The following is a 22,621-nucleotide window of genomic DNA, read 5'->3' on the forward strand; positions in this document are numbered from 1 at the left end:
TTAGATTCTTGTAAATGCCAACCTTAAGATTCAGTTTTAAATCAATACAAATCTAAGTATTGTCAATGTCTACAACAGGCATCTTCTTACAGGCTTTATTTAAAACTGTAAAAGTACTTGCTGTCTAGCTGTCCTAGAGGTCCATCTTTAATGTTCACTTAGTGTCAAACTGGCTATGCTTCATCAGCCAAAATATAGGTATTTATTTATTCATATCAATTTATGATTTACAAAGTGAAAAGTTATGTTAATTCTAAGTACTTTCAAAAAATGAAAATATATGTATCAAACAGTAGTGACAACACTGGTAGAAAAAAGTTTTATTCTCCATCTTCTAAAAAGGAGTTACATACAGAAAGTAAAAACAAAATATAAATAGTGCTTTAGAGAGTCATTTAAATAAAATTATATTCAAAATAAATTTAGAGAGGAATCATTATGAAACGTTCAGTCTCCACGCAATCATATCAGAACACAGCTGAGCCTCAGCAATTTTCGAAGTAATTTGTCTGTAAAGGGCACCGCCTACTGTTCGGTTCATACCCAATGCACTTTGCTTCTGTTCGTTTTGAAGCTTCTCTCTGAACTGTCGCACTGCTTCCTTTTTGTCAGACAAAGACGACACTGTAACCCTGCTCATTTCCTTGCCTGCCTCACAGCTCAAGGTCAAGTTGTTTTCAACTTCACTTACTGCAGAGGAGAAAGAACTCCGAAGGGTGACCATTTCCTTTTCCAAAGCTCGTGCAAACTGGTCAGTAAGGATGTCCTTGCTTTCTAACCTCAGGAGTTTTACTTTGCAGGTTGGTGGGAGAACTCCAATGAGGCTATGAAGGCACTGGAACAAGACAGTTTGATTTCTGTAAAATAAAACAAACACAAAGGATACAATTCTTTCAAAATTCGTTAGTGGAACTATACAATGAAGCTACTTTAAACTGACTGGGGAAATTACCTATACATCTTATTGTATAAATCTTTTAAGTTCTATTTCCTGCAGGTAGAATGGCAAGCAAAATCTTCTCTTTATGCCAACTACTGTACAGCCAAAGAATTAATACTAAGTAGACTTGCGCAACATCAGCGCTGAGATATATACTCACAGTTCAGAGTGCTGTGTGGCATCTGTTTCTGGGACAAGTATTGGACTGTAATTAAGGGGGTGAAGGAGAGTCATGTGTTGAGTTAGTGTGTTTCCTTACATGCTGAGCCAGAAGGAAGTTACAATGTGTTTTGTGTGGACATTAAAGTATAGTAAAGAGTTGTCCCATAACTTGGCATTTTCTTGTTTTTAAGGGTTTACAGAGGGAATGGCTATGTTGCACTTAACCAGCCTTAATTCCTTTAGAAAAGTGTTTTTAGTTTATGATTTCATGGGGTTTTTCAATACAAGAGCAGGAGGGTATAGCAGTGGGCAGGGATGCTTTTCCCACAACTTCCATTATGGCATGCGGATGTAGTATTATGGGCCATGGGAGACTCAGGGAAGACAGAATGGCCTGTCAAACGCTACATCTGCTGTGCTGGGCCAGCCCCAGATCCTCAGAAGAGAGGAGTCTTTGAAGCCAAAGAGCTTAACCAGAGACTTGAAAGCACCCAGCATATTGGATGCTATCCCTGACTGAACTGGAGTTTACAGCCTAGGCTGTCTTCAGTTTCCTGTACATTTTTTTAAACCACAGACTATTGGGCCTGCCATTTTTCTTCAAGGCATTCTGATTTCAGTCCATTTGAAGACAAGGGAAGATAGAAAAAGCTTTATTTTCACGATAAAGCTTTAGTGAAATAGTGTCCATCTTCACCAAAGATGGCCTGTGGCTTCAGTCTCATAAATTATATGAAATGACAACTATTAGAATGAGAGTTAATTATAAGTATAAGGGCAAAACTTAGATACACTGAAGTTAATAACTTTGATTAGCGATATAACCTGAATTCCTCAAATGTATCTTTGGCACTAGTTTTCAATGAATTAATTACACGGGAAGTTTGAAAGATAACTAGCCAGTGGTTTATTAGCAAAAGGGATAAAAACAATGGTAAGACACACAGTTTCTTAAAAAGACTGATATTGAATCAGTTTTCACTAGCAGATTTATTCAGAGTTCCTCAGATGATTCAATCTTTACTCAAATAATGTCCTTTAAATTTGGTGATGATACACTGTATTCTTCATATGAAACAACGACGCTAATGCCTACTTTGAGTAAAAACTGAGCCTACTATAATTATAAAGGCACACCAGTAATACCTTCTCTTTACTCTGTCTTTTAGACTGAATTGTTCAGGGTAGGGAATGTACCATATTTCATGTTTGAGAAGCATTTAGCATACTGTGTAGGCTACCAAGCCAAATAATATTGCTATTATTAACATAGTACTTGGCCTGATGGAAGAAGTTCTGTGGCCTACCCATTTCTGAAACAGGTAAGATCTAAACGTGGATACATGCTAGTTCAGCTGATCCACACTGAAAAAAAATAATGAAGGTGCAATCGTGACTATTCAGACAAAGATTTATACTATCACTTATTAGATTTTGAGGTCAGGAATTAATCAGCACTGTATACAGAATATTGAATTAAAATTCACTATGAGATGTTAAGTGAAAAAATGGTTAATGATCAGATCACCATTTGTAGATTTCTTATTATTAATCACAGTGTTAAAGGGCAAATTTAGTTTTATTTAAATAAAAGTTAAATTACCTTTTAGAGAAATTCAGGATTTTCCTAAATTGACATAATCTTGCAATTCAAACTGAATGGCCATAAACTGAAAAAAGTAGGGAACTCATGAGAGTTGCAGATATTTGCACTCTCCAAACTCCCTCATGAAGTTTGCATATAAGAAGCCCTATAGGAAAGCTTGCAAACTGCTAAGCTTCATTCATTTACTGAAGATCTGTGGTTAGTAGTGAGATTCCAATTCTTAGTGCCAAGGGAATATAGCCAGAAATCTGACTCCGAGACATGCATTATTTTCCAAGGGTAGTAAGCAAAGACAACCCTTAAAGTTGCTGAACATACATTATTGCAAATTCATGGAACTGTGTATTTTGACATATTAAATAGCATTAGTCCTGTATATACTTTGATTTTATGCCCAAGTGTCTGTGCAGAGCACAAATGATTGCAAACGGCAATCCAATCAGATCTACTAATAGGCATAGGATGGTAATTTAAACACAGTCCTAAATGGCTGTCACTGCTATACTTATTACACTATGGCAAAATAATTATGAAAAAATAATATTTTGCCTCAAACTCAGGTTATGGAGGATCTGACACTGCACCCCATATTCTTCATAGTAATATTATCTGATCATAGCATAATTCTGATGTATTTTATGCAAAATAAGCCATGTGAGGTGACATTGGAAGAGTTATGATTTGCTGAATATGATTTCTTAAAATCATATGTATCATTGTCTGTATTCATGTATCATTTTTGTATCTGAAGTTATAAATACTAGGTATCTGTATTTCAAATGTAACTACACCAGGGTAACGCCCATTAGACAAGATGCTTTCAGTCTAGATAGCTGGTTGGGAAGGGCGTATTCAGAGCAGTGAGCCATTAGGGAAAACAAAAGGCCTTAGGAGAAGCTTATCTCCCACCTGGTGAGCTGTCTTGAGAACATTACTCAGCCTATGAGTGATGCCTGCTATGACACTACAAGGACATGTGACCAGTCTTGGGATGTTAGTATTTTTCCACAGACTGGGTTGGGAACCAAACTTTGGAACAAAGGGTTCCCACCATATGCAAAAGCTATATAAGGCAGGGAGTGAAATCATCTGGTTTTCTTCAGTCCCCACAAAAGACTACTCCTGGAAACATCCGAGGAACAAAGACTGAACTGGGGGAAGTGCTGGACCCAGGCTAAAGCAATTTCTAGCCTGGTGAATGAAATACCAGGGGATTCCAAGCTGTGAAGCAAGTTCAGCTTGCCCCTTAAGAATCTGCAGCCTGCTTGTATCATCTTTTAGGGTGAGAATCTGCTAATTCATATCCTATCTATCTAGTATATTAAGCTTAGTTTGCATTTTTTGTTTCTTTGCTAGGTAATCTGCTTTGATCTGTTTATTATCCCTTATAAATCACTTAAAATCTATTTTTTGTAGTTTAGTAACTTGTTTTGTTTTCATCTAAATCAGTGAGCTCCGACTGGAGCGCTTGGGGAAAAAATCTCTCGCTTGGTTACCACAAGTGTGCATTGTTCTCGTCACACTGAGGGAGAGGTGGACCGGGTATTAAACCCATATACTGGCCAGATTTGACCAGGGCAGGACAGTACTACTTTGGGGTCCCAGGCTGGGAATCTGGTGGTTAGAGAGCCCGCATATAACTGCAGCTACCTGTATGAATGCTGGGGAAAGTGCAGGCTGGAGGGCTTTGAAGTTTGTCACAGCAGTACAGTGTGAGAGGGAGCCCTGGCTGGTGGATCAGGGGGCTTAGTGGGGCTCCAGGTGGCACCCCAGGAGGAACCCATCACATAGAACTTGGTATTCCCTAAACTTTCCAATTACCATTACCTGCAAAACAATGTTAAAGTTCCTTCAAATGGAGTTTTTAGATTCCAGTTAAAGACAGTGCCATGCAGACTTCCCAATTTATGACAAAACATATTTTCAGGGCATTCTTTGATTGGCATACACTCCATTTGTGACAGTAGCCACATGTTCACCGGAGTCAGTGTGCAGTCAGATGAGACTATCTGAAAGGAGAATTTGAGAGAGACTGCAAGAATAGCAAATATATCTTCCATGGTGCCTGTAAGAGAAAAAATATGAAAAGATATTAAATCTAAGTATTTAAATATTTTAGTAGTTAACAAATACTGATCAAAATGCGTTTTTCTTTCAGATTTCATCCTCAATTTCAATACCTCCTTTTTACTGCTATTTCAAGGAAGCTGGAACTGGGAAGTTTCAATGTTTCCATAGTCACAGATGATATCTACCTTGCTTACCTAGCATTGGTATGTCCCTCTTGCTTGATCTTACATCACAACTGTCACCCTTGGATTCTGTTTCACCTCACAAGTCTACCAAAACATCCAGCCCTTCCCAGGGAATTCCCTTCCCACCACCTTCTTACTGGGTTCTTAGCAAGCATCCAGGTCAGCTGACAAAGGGCCTCCTGGATATTAGAGAGTTGTAGGGAAAAACATCGGTTTGCCAAGAGAATTATCAATAGCCTACTGTGATATTAGTATGATTGGTGGACCTTGGCCATTGATACAGTATCTCCAAAATAGTCTCCGCTTCCCTGGCTTTGCCCGCAGAGATGACAAAGAATTTCAGATTCCCTGCAGCTGATTGAGAGAGGGAGATAACTGTATCACTAGAGAGGGAGATCTGATTCTAAAATCAGACCAAATGAGAATTTTTTTTTTTTAAATGAAAAGGGTTTATTTTGTCATCGGTATGAGGTAATCTCAAAATGTTTAGCTAGTTATCCCAGGAAAAATATTGTTATATAATTGTTTATATGAAAGTTTAATATTTCATACTTAGAGGAGATAAGCAGTAGAGACTGTATCTTTAAAGACATTTTTCTCCCCCTTTCCTCCTCAGATCAAGCTCTAAGATTTGCCAAATAAGCTTGTTTGTCAGTTTCTCTTGAAGAATGAGTTTTAAATTTGGTGCCCCTTGTTTCTCTATTAAACAAGAATAAACTGGAACTCCCAATTTACCTTCTCTATATCATTCTCTCTTTGTATACCTCTATCCTATCCCTTCCCCTTATTTAATTTCTCTAAATGAAAAAAATCTTTGCCTTTTCAATTTCTACACATGTAGAAGCCTTTCCATGCCTCTAGAGATGTTACTTGTCTGTGGGCATCTTCTATTTCTGCTACATCTTTTTTTGCAAGAGGATGACCAGAATTGAATTCAGTATTCAGGGAGAAGGCCATTGATTTATAATGGGATAACACCATTATATATAAAATGGATATCCTACACATTGGTGATCAAAAAGCAAACAATGTGCATTAAACAGAAAAGAGGATTATAGTTATTTTGATCCCAGCAAAGTTTATGCAGAGCTGGTAAGAAAATTGCAGACAAAACTGTATACACTGGTTTGCCAAACCTGAAATTTCTTGTGAAAGTGAGTCAGGTTCAACAAACTTTTGATGAGCATTTGGCCAAATCACACACAGTTGCCTGGTTCCCTGTCTGCTCACCTGGTCAGCTGCTGGGGAGCTGTGCCATGCAGGTCACGAATCCCAGGATTCCAGGGTCCATGGCTCCAAAGCAGCCCCACTGTCAGGGTTCCCAGGATTCCTGCTGGTAGCCTGAAAGCCCTGGGGACTCTCAGGGTATCTAGGCTCCCTGCTGTGGAGGGATTAATTGGGGCTTTGCTTCTGGTGCCATGGAAGGGAAGCTGGCAGACTGGAGAATCTTGGCTGAAGCCAGGGCTCTCAGGACTTCCAACATTCTCCGCCATGGAGCTGGGAGCCTGGAATGAGCTCCCAGGGTTTGCAGCTTTGGGGCACTTTCCATGGCAGGGCTGCCCCAGCACTGTACACCATAAGCAGGTCTGGGATCCCAGGCAGCTGCTGAGTGAAAATGACAACAATCTCCATTTCACAGGACAGCAGTTGGACGGGAGAGCATATTTTATTTTGGAAATACCATGTGTTAGCATTTCTGAAATGACATTTTTTCAGAATTTTCAGGTCACAAGAAGTTTTGAAAAAATTGGTTGTGTTCCAATATGGAAAGCAACCAAATTTCAAAGTGTCAAAATTTCTCAAACCAGAAATCCCTCAACCAGCTCTAGTTATATGAAGTTCAAATTATTCTTTCCAGGATGCATTACCTTCCATTCATCATCCGCCATCACAATGCCAATTGACTTAAGTTTTATTAGGTCCCTCTGAAGTTCCTCTGTCTTTTCTAAATAAAGAATCTAAATTTTATGTTACCTCCAAATTGTGCACTGCTCTCCCCCTTTTTAAGATCAATGAATATATTTAAGCACTAAACCTAAGTACAGAACCTGGGAGCAACTTACTTAAAATTTTTCCACACTGAGAACACATTTTTCCTACTGATTTCTGTCTCAGTCAGTTTCTAATTCATGACAGACCATTACTTTGTAATGAAATTATACATATTTTGATAAAAATAATTACAATATGAAAAAATGAGATTATGGCTTAAAACAAAGATGAGGAAATTAAATTAACCAGCTCTTCTGACTAATGTGAACAAATCAATGCATTACATATTTACCTGTATGACTATTATTTCTTAGCAAGTTTACTGAATATTTTCCACTTGAAATATCTTCCAAACATAATGAAATTTTCCCACATAGTAAAGTCAGCTTTTTGCTTTCTGGCAGGTTGCCATTTTGATATTTTCTCATCTTAGCATGCAGCAGTATCATACAACATATATCACGGAATGCCAGCAGTGGTGAAAGGCGGGTAACAGCAACAAATGTCTTTGCCCCATCTAACGGAATTTTAGAAGGTCTTCCAAGGTACTCTTTTTTCAGATCATTCTTGCTATGGAAGTCTAATTTTATCCTTTTTGGTTGTGGCTCCATTTGGCATGAGGAGATAGACATTGCTGAGAAAGTCTTATTCAGTTTAACTATTTTACTCTGACACTCAATAACTGGAGAAACTGAAGTGAAGTCATGATCCATTACCAGGGATAAGCTGACATCATGCAGTGACCTGTAAAACCCATAAAGATTACTGTACTTCAAGTTCACATTTTACAGTCAGACAAATATAACCAAATTTTGCAAAGAGGCGCACTGACATTTAGTGCTTTAACGTCTTGGAGATTCAAGATTTTATGCTGTCAGCCGCATTACCAAAGAACAGATGAATTGATCAAAAAATCTTTAACATACTTTCAGACTAATTCATATGATAGTGCAAAGGTGTCAGGTAAGCACTTTGAAAGTATATTTTAATATATACTTTACCCAAGTCAGTATGCATGGTGTTAGGTTTCGAAAACACAGGCTGGGATTTTCAGAGAAGCCTACGGCAGCTAGGTGTCCAATTCCCATTGGAAGTTAATACGATCTATGTGCTGAATTCCCCTAGATGTCACTGAAAATCCCAGTCACAAGTTTGTGTAGATAAACGATTAAAGTTTATTTTTAAATTTTGTTTTAAAAAGGTATATTTACTTATAATGCAGTACAAGGATACGTAAAATACAGAACAGCAACATTCCTGCCATCTTTAAAAATCTGTTTGAAATGTGATGTTAATTCTTCAAGTGAAGGATAGGGCCCTTCTGCTACTTCAGACTTAATTTTAGAAACCTCTATGGAGTTTTGTTCAAATAGCATTTGAATTTCAAAGTAAGATTCTAAATTATTACACTATTTAACTTAACAGATACGATACAGTGCTGTGTGAAATTTGTGAAATGCTCTATTCACTTTAATATTACTATGTACTGTTCTCTCACAGGGGCCCTAAAAGGACTTGAAACAATGTTTTTGTTAATTTCATTTTGTCAGTCAACTAAGCTTCAAGCTATGAGTCAGGTTTAAAAGACTCATGTTTCACAGTTTTCTTTGCAGTGAAGTAACATCTTATGCTACGATACAACATTGCAATTTCGCTCAAAAGGAAGGGGAAATGTTTTTAGGCACAGGCATTGTTAGTTAAATATTCCATGGTCCCATTAAAAACAATTACTATGTTAAATACAAAATTACTACCTTCAGAGCTAAAAATTAAAACTTAAAAGCGAAGACAACCTCTTCCCCCAGTGGCTCTTAGAGATGAAGATGAAGTCAAGTTTTTTTTATAAAGCTATAGCAATCTGGCAGTTGAGAGAGACCACATGTATAGCTCAGGCACAGTGTCTAAAAGGCTTAGCAGGTCAGTTCACTCACAGTCATTGGACAGATTTTCAGTGTCACCCCCCAAAAGACTAACTTTCCCAACCTCTACTACATTGCTTATAGGAATATACATAGGTCAAAAGGTGAGAGCTCTGCCTCTAAAAAGCAATATGTTCCTGTGTCAAGTTTAAACGCACTTTTCAAATTAAATACCTGCTAATTATATTTTTCTAGGACATAAGTGAATTAGTGAACACTCTCTAGGGATGGAAAATGTTCAACTAACTATGAAAATCAAGCTATATAACAGAATAAACAAGTCATTTTAAAGAAAGTTAGTTTTATTTAATTTTTTATACATACAGGAAGTGCTACAAATTTATTTACACTTGATTTAAATCATGTGGGATTGCCAAATTTTTATTTGGCTTCACATCAAACACCAAACTGTAACAAAATTCAATTCAGAAGACTAACACAAGAGTAGCTGGATGCACATCATGTGGCCAGATGTTACAAATGTTATGGTCAACAGAAAGTCTGCAATGTTTTCTATGGTACTTTTCTCTTAAAATGACATGGACTCTTGCCAAGAATGGAAACAGAAACAAACATTTTTAGATTTATTGAAGGAACTATGCTAAGGCAGCAGAAAGGATACAGTGAAAAATAAATCCAGAAATGCAAAAGTTAAGGAACTTTTAGCATTGATGTAGCCACATTGCACATAGGTAGTGTATTATGTTCAGTTTTCTTGCTTCCTATGTAGTTTAAAATTTCTTTAAGTTTATAACAGGGGTTGCTAAACCATGGCTCTTTTACAGTTAAAGTGCGTCTTGTGGAGCCCCCCATGTCCCCTCCCCCGCTCCCCATTCTCCATCTACCAGACTGTGGGGAACTCAGGGCTTCTGCCTTGCAGCAGGGTGGTGGGACTAGAGGTTCTGCCAGAGACAACTGGTGCCTGCTTGGGGGGGGGGGAAAGGAGGGGGTGCACAATTTAAAGGTTTGTCCCCTGCTCCTCCCAACAGCTTGAGTCACACCCCCCAGACACGTCTCCCCGCTTACCCTCAGTGGCCCCTCCCTGCAGCTTCAAGATGTTAGCTCTGCAGGGAGAGGCAGCAGCAAAAGCAGTGGCTCTCCCTGCAGCTCCCAGCTATTTGCCACTGCCTCTCCTTATGTCTATAGCTCCCAGCTTGACAGCTCCAGCAACTGCAGTGCACGAAGTGGGTCTGGTGGCACCATGTGACTGAGCGGGGCCAGCAAACTCAGGCAAAAATTGGGGGACGGGTACATGTCTCCCCCCCCGCCAATATATCACCTTTGGCTTCTGCCCAATGGGAAGGGGGTCTCAGGGCTTCAGCCCCACGGGGCATGCCTGCCAGGGCTCGGGGCTTCAGCAGGATCGGGGCTGAATTCCTGAGCCTGGGCAAACATCTCCCGCACAGCTGAACCCCTGAGATCACCCTCCCCGCAGGGCTGAAACCTGAGCCCCGGCAGGCGCCTCCTGCATGGCTGAAGTTCTGAGACCCTCCCACGCCACCGGACTGAAGCCCTGAGCCCCAGCAGGCGTGACCTGGATCTTGATTTTCTGAAATTTTGTCATATGCGACCCGGAGGGTAAGTAAGTTTGGCCACCCCTGGTTTATAACATAAAATAGATTTCTAAAGCACAGAGCCAAAAGTTACAAGTCAAATTTTTAACTTTGTAGTCACCTTCAACTTTATAACTGCAGGATCCAACTTATAGACTAAGTTATTAGAATGTATTTACTTACAAGTTAGGTGATTCTGTTATTTTTACTCCAATTACCAAACTGTCATCCACCACACGTTGCCATAATTTCTCTATGAGGTGTTCTGGGACCTCAGATGTCAATGTCATCTTTTTATCAAGAGGATACAGAAAATCTTCTTCATCATCCCAGAGCGAAACAAGACCTTCCTTACAGAAAAATATATCTGTTTAAATAACTGAAGTGCATACAGTATAATTCTTTTACTGAAGTATTTAAGTGTTTTTACTTTACTGATTACCAAAAAGTATTCAGCTGGTCATGAGGACAAAACAGAAATTTACCTGGAATGTGTTATACTTGAAGTATGAATGGAAATCTATAGAAACTAATTCTATCCTCTACAATAAATGTAAGATGTGTTTATCTAACTGTGCTTTGCAATGAACTCCTCATATGCATTAAGAAACTCAAAATTCATCCTTCCATTGTGAAACTGATTATATATTACAACAACGCTGTACTGCCACATAACCCTGTTCAAGCCAGTTGGGTATGTGATCCAAAGTTGTCTTGCACTATTTCATCTTAATTTCTTAATAGCTTTTGGTACCTAAAACTATTAATTAGCTAGACATTGACAAAGGTGAGTCTTGAGATGCCCTAAAATAGAGATGCTCCAATGTAGGTTAATTGAATATGCCACACATCTAGGGAAATATACTAAGAGTCAGTTTCCTTAAGTGTGTGGCCTTTTCAACCCACAACTGAAAAGTCAGTTTCCTACTATATACCCATCTCCAGTTAAAATAGATCATATTTCATTTTGACAAAAAATATAGAAACCATGACCTCACAGTCTATTTTACCTCTTCTGCAGTTGGTAGGATATGCTCTCGCTCTTGGACAAGATCTATTAATGCGCAGCAAGATTCAAAAAGAACCTTCTCCTTGAGCCGTAAATGCTGTTGAAGTTCCCGAACAGAACTGCAACCAGCCTGTGGGGTATAAAAAGGATGGTGATTAGACTTAAGTCAGCAAAGTATGAATGGAAGTGCCTTAGGGCCTTTTAGCTTTATACTCCACTCTAGACATTTAAGTCAAAATTTTAACTTCAGGGTGCCTGAAGTTAGGCGCTGAAATTCATATTTTGAAAATCAGGCCACTTTGCTGACAAAACAAACTTGGGTGCCTAACTTTAGACACTTAAAAAAAAAATCTTAGCTTTAAGATAGTCTTCTGGATCCTCAAAGAAATCATAGATCCACACAAATATTTAGTCATCTCTTCCTGCTTTACTTTTCCTATCTAAATAGAAAGTTCTTTTTGCCTATGTTGGTTGGGATTATTGGCCAAACAAAGACTTTACACTTAACTTCTGAATGCCCCATCTGATCAATCTCAAAATTGCCTGGAATGTTCTAGGCAGAAATTGGCATACATCTATTATTTTGATGAAAACCAGAAGGGGTGGGGGAGAGGGGAAGCAAAGGACCCAGCAAGCCCCTTGCATCTAGTTAGTAGACTTAGCTGCTTCAACCACCTCTTTAATCGTCTATAGATCCAAAAAAAAAAAAAAAAAAAAAAAAAAAACAAACAAACAAAAACCAGTTGATGGCAGCCATTCAGCCTACTGGCATAATCTCAGCTCTGCCCATCGTCCCATTAGAGTTTGATGACACCCTGAATGCACTTATCTCCCGGCCAGGAATAAAATGAATAAGAATGGTGTGGAGGATGAATGAAGGGTCATGGAGCACACAGAGGTGGGAGAGTCAATGGAGGAATGCATGGTGTGTGCAATGAGCTCACCCTGAAGAAGCAATAAAGTGAGTAACCCTCTGGTAATCTAATTTAAACTGTAAGCATGATAAATTATTGAACCCTAATTTGCATCTTCTATGCTTTTTCTCCAGAAATCTTGGTGCAGAAGTCTGGAATGTGTTCTGCTTCATGACAAAGTATTCAAGTATTTGTTTAGTAAACTCTTTGCTGTGTCTCCACCTCTGTCCTACTTTCTAGAAGAGCATCAAGAGAATTTTAGAAAAGATTCAGGACACAAAGCTATCTTTTCAAAAGGGAAAGGTTGAAAGATATAAAAGTTGGGATTCATTCCTTTAGTTGTTTCTGCAGCACGAACTCCATGCACACTGCCCCACTCTTGCTCCTAAGCTCCCCATTTGGAACCCTCACATTTGTTTCTATTTCAGGAACTCACTGCAAACCCTTCACCATCCTCATGCCCAGGGCTCCAGGTGTCCATTTCTCATTCCCCCAAAGACTCTCTCTGACTCCCCCATTCTATGTGCTGTGTTCACCTGCATTCCCCAGTCTCCCTCCATTTTCCCCTTCCACTCCATACCAGAGTCCACCCCGCATTTTTCCCTCTTGCCAGAGTCTCTGTGAGCACCTCTTTTCACCCACCATTATTTCTCTTCTTTCTATCTGGGAGATATGTCATTTAGGATATCAACATGTTAAACTGTTTTGGGACAATGGGAAGAGGTGAGATAGGGATATGCTTGATGGAAAGTTACTAATTGGTGCTATCAACCAACTATAGTAAAAGCTGTGTTATCTGGCACTTTATCAACCAGAAAGCTCTATTAACTGCATTTCCGATATCTCCCAATACAAATCTTCAGTCTAGTAACTGGGACGAGTATACTGCCCAGGAGGTTATGCAATTGCACATTCTGCACTCTACTTTTATGCAAAAGAGGCAGAAGACAAGTAAGCAAGCTGATATCAGGGATTTATTCAAAAAAGCAGCTTCCAGGGTGTGTCATAGGGTCATTACAAATTCAGCCCAATCTCCTACAATGATAATTGATGTTGATAATGATGACCCTGACACACTGCAAGATCCTGAAGAGCCTTCTGAATCATCAAAGAAAGATTAAATTATGTTCAGTATAGTTTTAGAGCTTGGCTACACTTGCAGATATAGAGCGCTGGGAGTTAAACGAGCCTTCTGAGACCGCAGCAGGGAAAACACTGCTGTGTGTTTACACTGTCAGCTGCAAGCGCACTGGCCTGGGCACATAAGCAGCTCCTGCAACGCCACAAAGAGCAGTGCATTGCGGTAGCTATCCCAGTGTGCTAGTGGCTGCAGCGTGCTTTTCAAATGGGGGCGGGGGTGGAGTGTGACAGGGAGTGTGTTGCGCGTATGTGGGGGAAGAGACAGTGTGTTTTGGGGGGCAGAGTGTGTCAGCATGCTGTCTTGTAAGTTCAGACAGCAGCAGACTCCCCTCTCCCTCACCTCTCTCTCTGACACACTCACAGCAGCAGCATTCCACAGTAATGGTTTGCTTTAGAATCATAGAATCATAGAATATCAGGGTTGGAAGGGACCTCAGGAGGTCATCTAGTCCAACCCCCTGCTCAAAGCAGGACCAATCCCCAATCAAATCTGTCCCAGAGCAGATAAGCACGCTGGCTGTCAGAAACTGAGCTTTGAAAGGGGATATCCACATGCCTGCAGCCGAGTTCAAAACAATGACAAAAGGGGCCACTTGACTTCAGGGGATTATGGGACGTTTCTGGCGGTCAATCACAGTGCAGTAATGCAACACGTCGTCCACACTGACACCCTGGCGTTTGAGCCAGGGCGCAGCAAGCTCTATGCTTCTCGTGGAGGTGGATTACCAGGAGCGTTCCAACTGCAGAGTCCAGGTGCTCTACGTGTCTTGCCAGTGTGGACATCTCAGGAGTCGGGGCGTCCAGGGCTGATTTAATGCGCTAACTTGCAAGTGTAGCCAAGCCCATAGTGTTCAGTGTAATTTTAATGATTCAGATGTATGCCATGCGCTGTCCATAGTGATATGTAGTGTCATAAGATAACCTACTGTATAGAAAACTACCTGTATTCACCCAAGTGCTTCAAGACACCAACTACTTTGCAGTGCAGTACTACTACTGGATTGGTAAGTACCTGTATACTATTTTATACTTTATTCATTTTATTGTATTCTAATCATTTGAAAATTGGTATTCTATTGGTAAGTATAACTAACTGGAATTTTTACTAACCAGCATGCTCCCCACCCCCATATCCCTAACATGCCAGATAAAGCTTTTACTGTAATTTGATCTATAGACAATTGCAGAGGTGCTTGATGCTATGGCTCTGCTAAACATATTCCAAGGGCTCCAGGTGTCCTCCATTTCCCCCCTTCGAGTTTTCTGACCCCCACCCCAAAAGTAATAGGGTTCTGACCCTTGAGGCCTAAAAATTCCCTGAAATTTTGGTATTAATCAATGTGGCGTTCAAAAGTTATCACGTTACAGCCAAACAGTGAAATGCCATTAAGTTGAGAGTAGGATTTCTAAAGCTGGCCAATAATACTAATCTAAGAAATTAAGATGCACAGAATTTGAAAGTAGAGAGCAATTTTTTGAATAGGAATTAGTCTTGCGCGTTTCACATAGGTCATTTCCCTCTAGCGTAAATGAAGCCCTGGGACTTTTCTGGCAAAAATGATGCATTTCATAAGTGTAGATTTCATTGACAGTCGAGTAAGAGATAAAGTTGCCAATTAAGTTAGATAAAATAATAATCAGCAGGAGGATGGAAATTTTACAATCCCAGGGTTCTCTATCTAGATTGCAGGTCTATGAAGATCAAAAAGCACTCAAAAGAAAATTTTCAGTATAAAGAATCTTACATGGGAGATAGTCAATGGGTCCATAAGGCCCAAAGCAAAGAAAATTATTGCCTTCGAGAAAGTGGGAGAGACAGGAAGGAGGCACCTATAAAACTTCAGTGGCCAGACAGGAAGGTACTGAGCTATAAAGCTTCAAGTGTCCAGGCTACTTTCGGGGCTAATGCAAAGATTACCTATGAATATATTTTTCTATAATCATTTTTTTCAGTGTCCAGCTCTCACCCAAACCACTACCTAGACTAGACACTGGGAAAATAAAGCTCTGCATCATCAAAGGTTGATGAAGCATATGTCCTATCTACATACTGCTTACTGAGAACAATGTGGTCCTGACCTGATTAGGGAATCTAGGTATTACTACACATACAACAAAAGAAATAAATCATAGCGCAGACTGCTTCATGATCTATACCAGTGGCTTCATATAATATATGAAGGGCTTATAATAGCAGAAAACTTCAGAACACAACATAAGTGATCCTTTGGGGGTAGATGAGCAAACAATTACCTAAAAATAGCCCCTACAATCTCAGAAGATAACAGAGCCACTCCAGGAGTGTATCTTAGCTTGAAAAGTTAACAGGTAGAACAAATACTTGTGATTAATTCTCATAAATTAAGCATGGATATAAGTACTCATACCACAGTGACAGGGTCATATAATAACCAAGAACAGTAAGGCAGTCTTCTGTTTGAATGAGATCATCAAATAATTCTACAGATTCTGAGCCATATCTATCACAGAGCCAGACTCAGGGAATTGAGGAGGGGTAGCAGGGGGGAAAATCAAGAAAGTCTGAGGACACCAGGCACACCAAATTTTCTTCTCCATAACATTACTGGAGCTTATGAAAGAGGAATAAGATGGTGGCTATAAGGTTCCAACAGAAAGCTGAGGAGATAAAACTGAAGAAACTGGATGTGTTCTGGACTTTGGAAAATTACCCCTCATGCTTGCTTTATTTTTCTTAGTCAATTCTGTTTAGGCATTTTACTTTTGCTTAATTGTTTTGCAAGCCTACCCCCAGAAATCAGCTACTGACATGTGGAAATATACCACCAAGAGGTTAAGTGTCTCGTCCATGGTCACAGACCAAGTCAGAATGAAAAACAGAATGAGGACCCAAATCACTTGACTGCTAGGTTTTTGATGTGCAAAACCCAAGAGACTATTGTTACTTCCTTTCTCTCAAGGCAAACCATCACTGTTTAGAGAGTCTACAACTGCCATGCCAGAAGAGAATCTCAAGCAGTAAGAGTAACCATTCAAATATTAAGTTGGTATTTAAACACAGTGTGTATATAATGGCCATTGTGATAGTCTTAGGTATATTGATAGAATAGTTTCAACATTACCCCCAAATCCCTTTATTTTCTGGATTTAAGTTGGAAACAAGTTAATTCTCGAAAATATTTGATTTTTTTTTCCAGTGCACAGAAATTTTATATATTTCCACACTACTGGTTTTGTTTCTGATGCAAGAACATTTGCAATTTGGTAGGTTCAAATTCTGCTCTCAGGTGCACACATCCAAACTGTAGTAAGGTATGTGAGGAAAGACTATGAAGATTACTTGGCTAACAGAGTAATGAAATATGGACCACCACTGATGCAAAAAACAGAATACTTAATATTTATTTCTCCCTGAGCCATACTATATGATACAATTAACAGCAGAAATTAACAGCAGAAATTATTTTCTGCTTTTTTGGCATAAATTTATCTTATGTTCTACAACAGGTATATAACATAACAATGGTCATACCGGGGTCAGACCAACAGTCCATCTAGCCCAGTATCCTGTCTTCTGACAGTGGCTAATGCCAGATGCTTCAGAGGGAATTAACAAAACAGGGAAACTATTGAGCGATTCATCCCCGGTCATCTAATCCCAACTTCTTGCAGTCAGAGACTTTGGCATACCCAGAGTTTGGGGTTGCATCCTTGACCAGCTTGGCTAATAGCCATTGATGGACCTACTCTACATGAACTTAACTCATTCTTTTTTGAGCCCAGTTATACTTTTGGCCTTTACAACATCCCTTGGCAATGGGTATGTTGACTGGGTGTTGTGTGAGGAAGTACTTCCTTTTGTTTGTTTTAAATCTGCTGTCTATTAATTCCATTGGGTGACCCCTAGTTCTTGTGTTATGAGAAGGGGTAAATAACACTTCCTTATTCACTTTCTCCACAGCATTCATGATTTTATAGACCTATATCATATCCCCCCTTAGTCATCTCTTTTCTAAACTGAATGGTCCTAATCTTTTTAATCTCTCCTCATACAGAAACTGTGCCATACCCCTAATCATTTTTGTTGCCCTTCTCTGTACTTTTCCCAATTCTAATATATCTTTTTTGAGATGGGATGAGCAGAACTGCATGCAGCATACAAGATGTGGGCACACCATAGATCTATAAAGTGGCGTTATGATATCTACTCCTTTCCTAGCGGTTCCTAAAACTGTTAGATTTTTTGATTGCTGCTGCACATTGAGCAGATGATTTCAGAGACCTATCCACGATGACTCCAAGATCTCTTCTGTGAGTGGTAAAGACTAATTTAGATCTTATCAATCTGTATGGTTTTCAGCTATCAACACTGAATTTCATTGGCAATTTTGTCACCCAGTCTTGTGCGATCCCTTCGTAACTCTTCACAGTCAGCTTTGGACTTAACTATCTCGAGTAATTTTGTATCGTCTGCAAAATTTTGCCACCTCACTGTCCACTCTTTTTTCCAGCTCATCTAGAATATGTTAAATAGCACAGGTCCACATACAGATTCTTGGGGGACTTCACTATTTATCTCTCTCCATTGTGAACACTGACCATTTATTCCTACCCTTTGCTTCCTATCTTTTAACCAGTTACTGATCCATGAGAGCACCCTCCCTCTTATCCCATGACTGCCTATTTTGCTTACGAGCTTTTGGTGAGAGACCTTGTCAAAGGCTTTCTGAAAGACTAAGTACACTATATCAACCAGATCATTCTTGTCCACAGGCTTGACGACACCCTCAAAGAATTCTAATAGATTGATAAGGCATGATTTCTGTTTACAAAAGACATGTTGACTCTTCCCAACATATTGCGTTCATCTACGTGTCTGATAATTCTATTCTTTACTATAATTTCAACCAATTTACCTGGCACTGAAGTTAGGCTTGCCAGTGTGTAATTGCCAGGATCGGCTCTGGAACCCTTTTTTAAAAAAATGGTATTACTTTAGTTATCCTCCAGTCATCTGAGACAGAGGCTGAGTTAAGCAATTGATTACATACCACAGTTTAGTAGTTCTGCAATTTCATAGTTGAGTTCCTTTGGAATTCTTGGGTGAATACTATCTAATACTGGTGACATATTACCATTTATCAATTTGTTCCAAAACCACCTCTATTGACCGTCTCTAGTCTGGGATGGTTCCTTAGGTTTCTCACATAAAAAGAATGGCTCGGGTATGGGAATCTCCTTCACATCCTCTGCAGTGAATATGGATGCAAAAAATTCATTTAGCTTCTCCACAATGGTCTTGACTTCCTTGAGTACTCAATTAATACCTTGATTGTCTAGTGACCCAATTGATCGTTTGGCAGGTTGCTGCTTCTGATGCACTTACATTTGTTATTGTTGGTGGTGGTGTTTGTTTTGCTATTTACTCTCCAAATTCTTTTTTGGCCTGCCTAATTACACTTTTACCCTTGACATGCTAGAGTTTATGCTCCTTTCTTTCTAACTTTTTAAAAAAAACAAACAAAAAACTCAGCAATTTACGTATTAGGAAATACAGAGAGCACTACAGAATGCAAACCTGTAACCTTGCTTCGAGAGCTTGGATGGTAAGAAAACCATTCTCTTGTAGTTCTTCCGTAGGAGGAAAATCCTCTTTACAATTGATGTTGCTCTAAAGAAAAGAAAACATTAGTCTATCAGCTGAAAGCAAGGTGCAGCTTACTGACATACAATTATAGAAGAACCTATTATGAGAAATTACAAAGCCACAAGGATCATAATGTGCAATCAAAAAAGTTTTTTTATCTACCAAATAAAAGTAGAGGTTAATGGTAAATATTGCAAACACCAATTTATGAGAGGTTAATTAACAAGTGCTAGGCTCTTAATTAAGTGTCTTTGGTTAATCAGAAAATAAACAATGTAGCAAGTGTTGCTATAAGTATCAACATGAAGCCTCTTCAGCAGCATTATTTTAACTTCCCCAAAGATCTTCTGTTATTGACCGTCACGTCAAGTCAGACAGTTATTTTAATTGATTCTTGTTTGTTATAACCTCACTATTAAAATCATAAGGCATTGTATTCAAATTTAAGGGGATTTGATAGCATATGTACAGCTTTACTTTGCACAAATATTTCTATTAATATCTTCAGCTTCTGTTAATGAAATTTCATTAGCATGTACTGAATGGGTAAGAAAAGGTAAACTGAACTTACTGCATAGCTGACCTCTCCAAAATCGGTTATAATGAATGTACTTAAACTATCTGTATTAGATTCGTCCTTAAAAAGCAATAAAATTTGTTCAGTCCCAGTGCCAATAAAGTCATCTACCAGAACAGACTTCACTTCTTGCCATCTGGAAGCAACCTGCAGTAAAATGCAATATTAAAAATGTATACACCTTTTTCTAAGACATCTGTATTTGAGATTCAATTTTGTTGCAGTTTGCCTACAATTATCCACTTTTTAAAAGAGCGCATAAGTGAGCAATTACTATATTTGCACAAGCAGGTACTTTAGTCAGGGGGTTGGACCACGGTACTGTGAGCTAAAGTCTCAAATTCTGTTTCTAGCTCTATCACCCTGGACAAACTAGTTATCTTCGGTGTCTCAATTTTCCGCATCTGTAAAGTGCATATAACTTCTTTAAAAGTCCACTTTTCCAAATAACGTCTTTCAAATACTGCAGCTTTTCAGTGTTCATTCTTAAATACAATTTACAATAAGGATTTTCAGAATTTATTGAGACCCGTGATTTAGTCATGTGATTCCCACCAATATTAAGATAGTTGTAGAGCTAAATTCTGCACCATGTATGGAAAACTAGCTTATTCACAGAACAGTTAAGGAGATGGTAACTTCAGGCATTTAGAGCCTGCCATATTCCCTCTCAAAGCTCAAATTACAAACAAAAATATCAAATTAAATGTTTATGTCAATTAGGTTCATTAAATGCAAAGAACTGAACAAAAAGCGTATTTTGTGCTTTGAAGGCAAACTACGAATTTCCAAATAAAGCAAAATTAAACACAGCTTTGTCAGAATATGAAGAAAACACTAATAATTCACACTGCCTCATGAATGTAGCAAAACTAAAGCCAAAAAATGTCCATGGGCTTCACTTGCTGCATTTCTTTGTTGCCAAAATGTCAGGGAAAGTTAGTAAAATCCAAGCAGCAAATTTAAATTTGGGGTCAATATCAATTCAGTTCAGTTCTCTAAAATGGATTATGTAAAAACATTCATAACACAGACTTATTATAAGGGCAATTCTTATTCTAAACAACTTTTGAAATAGGAAGAGAGAGACTGGCCAAGTCTCATTTTTTTTTAATTAAGCAACTGAATCATTTACTGGTTTTTTTAGAAAAATCACAGAGCAATACTAGGAAAGATGTACCCTACTGTATGTAGGTCATTTTAATGGAAGCAACATAAGGAGGAGCAGAGGTTTACACTAACCTCTCTCTTGTGGAAACCTGACTTACAAATGTGGATGGGGAGAGGAAATAAAACCCTTAAAAACTTCCATTGTTTCTAGCTATATAAGACCACAATACCTGAAAGCTATCTTTCTGCACAGCACAGACATTTCCGGAAGCAAATGACACAACATACAGCATGCCATTTCTGCTTGTTGTCGCTACTTGTATTGAACAGGGCTCCTCATATGGAAGCTGGCAGATATCTTTAGGAAGACCATCTTGGAACCAAATCAACTGTTTTTTGTGGGTGATGGCAGCAGCTGATGTTCTGAATTGGCTTCTTGATATTGCAGTCCTGCGGACATGCACACAAGATATCACGCTGCTATAGGCATGAGGCAGAAAACAGATGCCAGTTATTATTTTCTGATTTTCAATTGCATATACAACAAACTCACTGCCCCATATGGCTCCATCTGATTTCAAAAGTGTTTGCCCATCTTTTTCTTCTGGCAAACAAGCAGTTCTTGTCCCTAATACTACAATGCCTTCATTCTCAATCTCATCCGCCCATTCAATGGAAGAAAACGGAACAGAAGCACTTAGCACTGTGCAGGTTTTGGTAGAGATATAAACGAGTTTTTTAGCATGTCTCCATAATACTGTTGGACCATTAAGCAACCTTATATCATCTTTCAATTCATAGTCCAATTTAAAATTTAAGCACTGTTCAAATTTGTTGGAGCTGTGAAGCAACAATAAAAAGTATTTGAAAACACTATTATTTTTTTTCTCTCTCATCAAAATACAAGGGAGATTAATTCCTGTTCTGAAGTCTGCTGTACAGCTGCAACAAACAATTTCAATATTCAAGCTCCCACCATGCATGCTAAACAGTCCTGAGGATTTTTGAACAAACAGCTTAGTGCCACTGTCGTACGCCATTCTGTTGACATGTAATCCTCTTGTTTTTTCAGCCGCACATTTTGCTTTTGACAGCTGAAAAATGAGGACTTCTCCATTGTAAGATAAGATTTTTTCTTGTTCATCTGATAGCATTTCCCTTTATGGTTATTCCACTACATGAATTCTGGATGTCTCTTCATTTTTCATTAGGACAATTTTTCTGTTGAATGAAATTTGTAATCCAACTGATCTTTTTCAATCTACAAAAGTAAAAAGAAATAAAAGCTTTTCAGATTAATTGAATATAATTCATGAGGATTGCATATAAACAAGGATACTAGTTACAAGCCAATCATATGGTCCCTACTATAAAGTTCTGAAGTTAGTGTGATGTTTGCCACAGTTAGCAATGCAGGACTGGAATCAAACTTAAAAACTTTTAAATCAAATATAGACAATCAGTAACAATTTGTGGTAGAGATCTAATATTTTTACCCTTAATATGACAAAATATCTTTTAGTTACTTTTTGACATTGTTGTTTACCAAAAGTATTAATTTACTGGTTTCCAACAATTCTACAACATAAAATAATTTATTTCATTTAAGCTATTTGATAACAAAATTATATTAAGTTATTTCACACATATGGAATCATGAAAATTCAAGAAGGTAGCTCTTAGGCAGGGGTGGGCAAACATTTTGCCCCGAGGGCCACATCGGGGTTGCAAAAATGTATGGAAGGCCGGGCAGGGAAAGCTATGCCTCCCCAAACAGCCTGGCCCCCGCCCTCTACCCGCACCCTCACACTTCCTGCC

The 22,621-nt window shown here is 38.8% G+C and overlaps 1 protein-coding gene across 9 annotated transcripts in view; it reads right to left on the reverse strand.

The window, feature by feature from the left end:
* Nucleotides 1-305: 305 nt before the first annotated feature.
* FANCB (FA complementation group B) overlaps nucleotides 306-22,621 on the reverse strand; it is a 29,007-nt gene continuing 6,691 nt past the window's right edge. For 7 of the 9 annotated variants that reach the window (XM_037900678.2, XM_043537857.1, XM_043537861.1 and 4 more), the window contains 8 exons: nucleotides 21,034-22,064; nucleotides 19,688-19,840; nucleotides 19,048-19,140; nucleotides 11,438-11,566; nucleotides 10,611-10,777; nucleotides 7,248-7,699; nucleotides 4,536-4,773; nucleotides 306-857 (listed from right to left, as the gene is read on the reverse strand). In XM_037900678.2, the coding sequence (XP_037756606.1) occupies nucleotides 437-857; nucleotides 4,536-4,773; nucleotides 7,248-7,699; nucleotides 10,611-10,777; nucleotides 11,438-11,566; nucleotides 19,048-19,140; nucleotides 19,688-19,840; nucleotides 21,034-21,957 (2,577 nt within the window). In that variant the 5' untranslated portion in view covers nucleotides 21,958-22,064 and the 3' untranslated portion in view covers nucleotides 306-436. The remainder of the gene's footprint in view (nucleotides 858-4,535; nucleotides 4,774-7,247; nucleotides 7,700-10,610; nucleotides 10,778-11,437; nucleotides 11,567-19,047; nucleotides 19,141-19,687; nucleotides 19,841-21,033; nucleotides 22,065-22,621) is intronic. The other 2 variants (XM_037900720.2, XM_043537862.1) reach the window with 1 other exon arrangement.

This window comes from Chelonia mydas, chromosome 1 (genome assembly GCF_015237465.2).
Source record: "Chelonia mydas isolate rCheMyd1 chromosome 1, rCheMyd1.pri.v2, whole genome shotgun sequence".
NCBI classification, from domain to species: Eukaryota; Metazoa; Chordata; order Testudines; family Cheloniidae; genus Chelonia; species Chelonia mydas.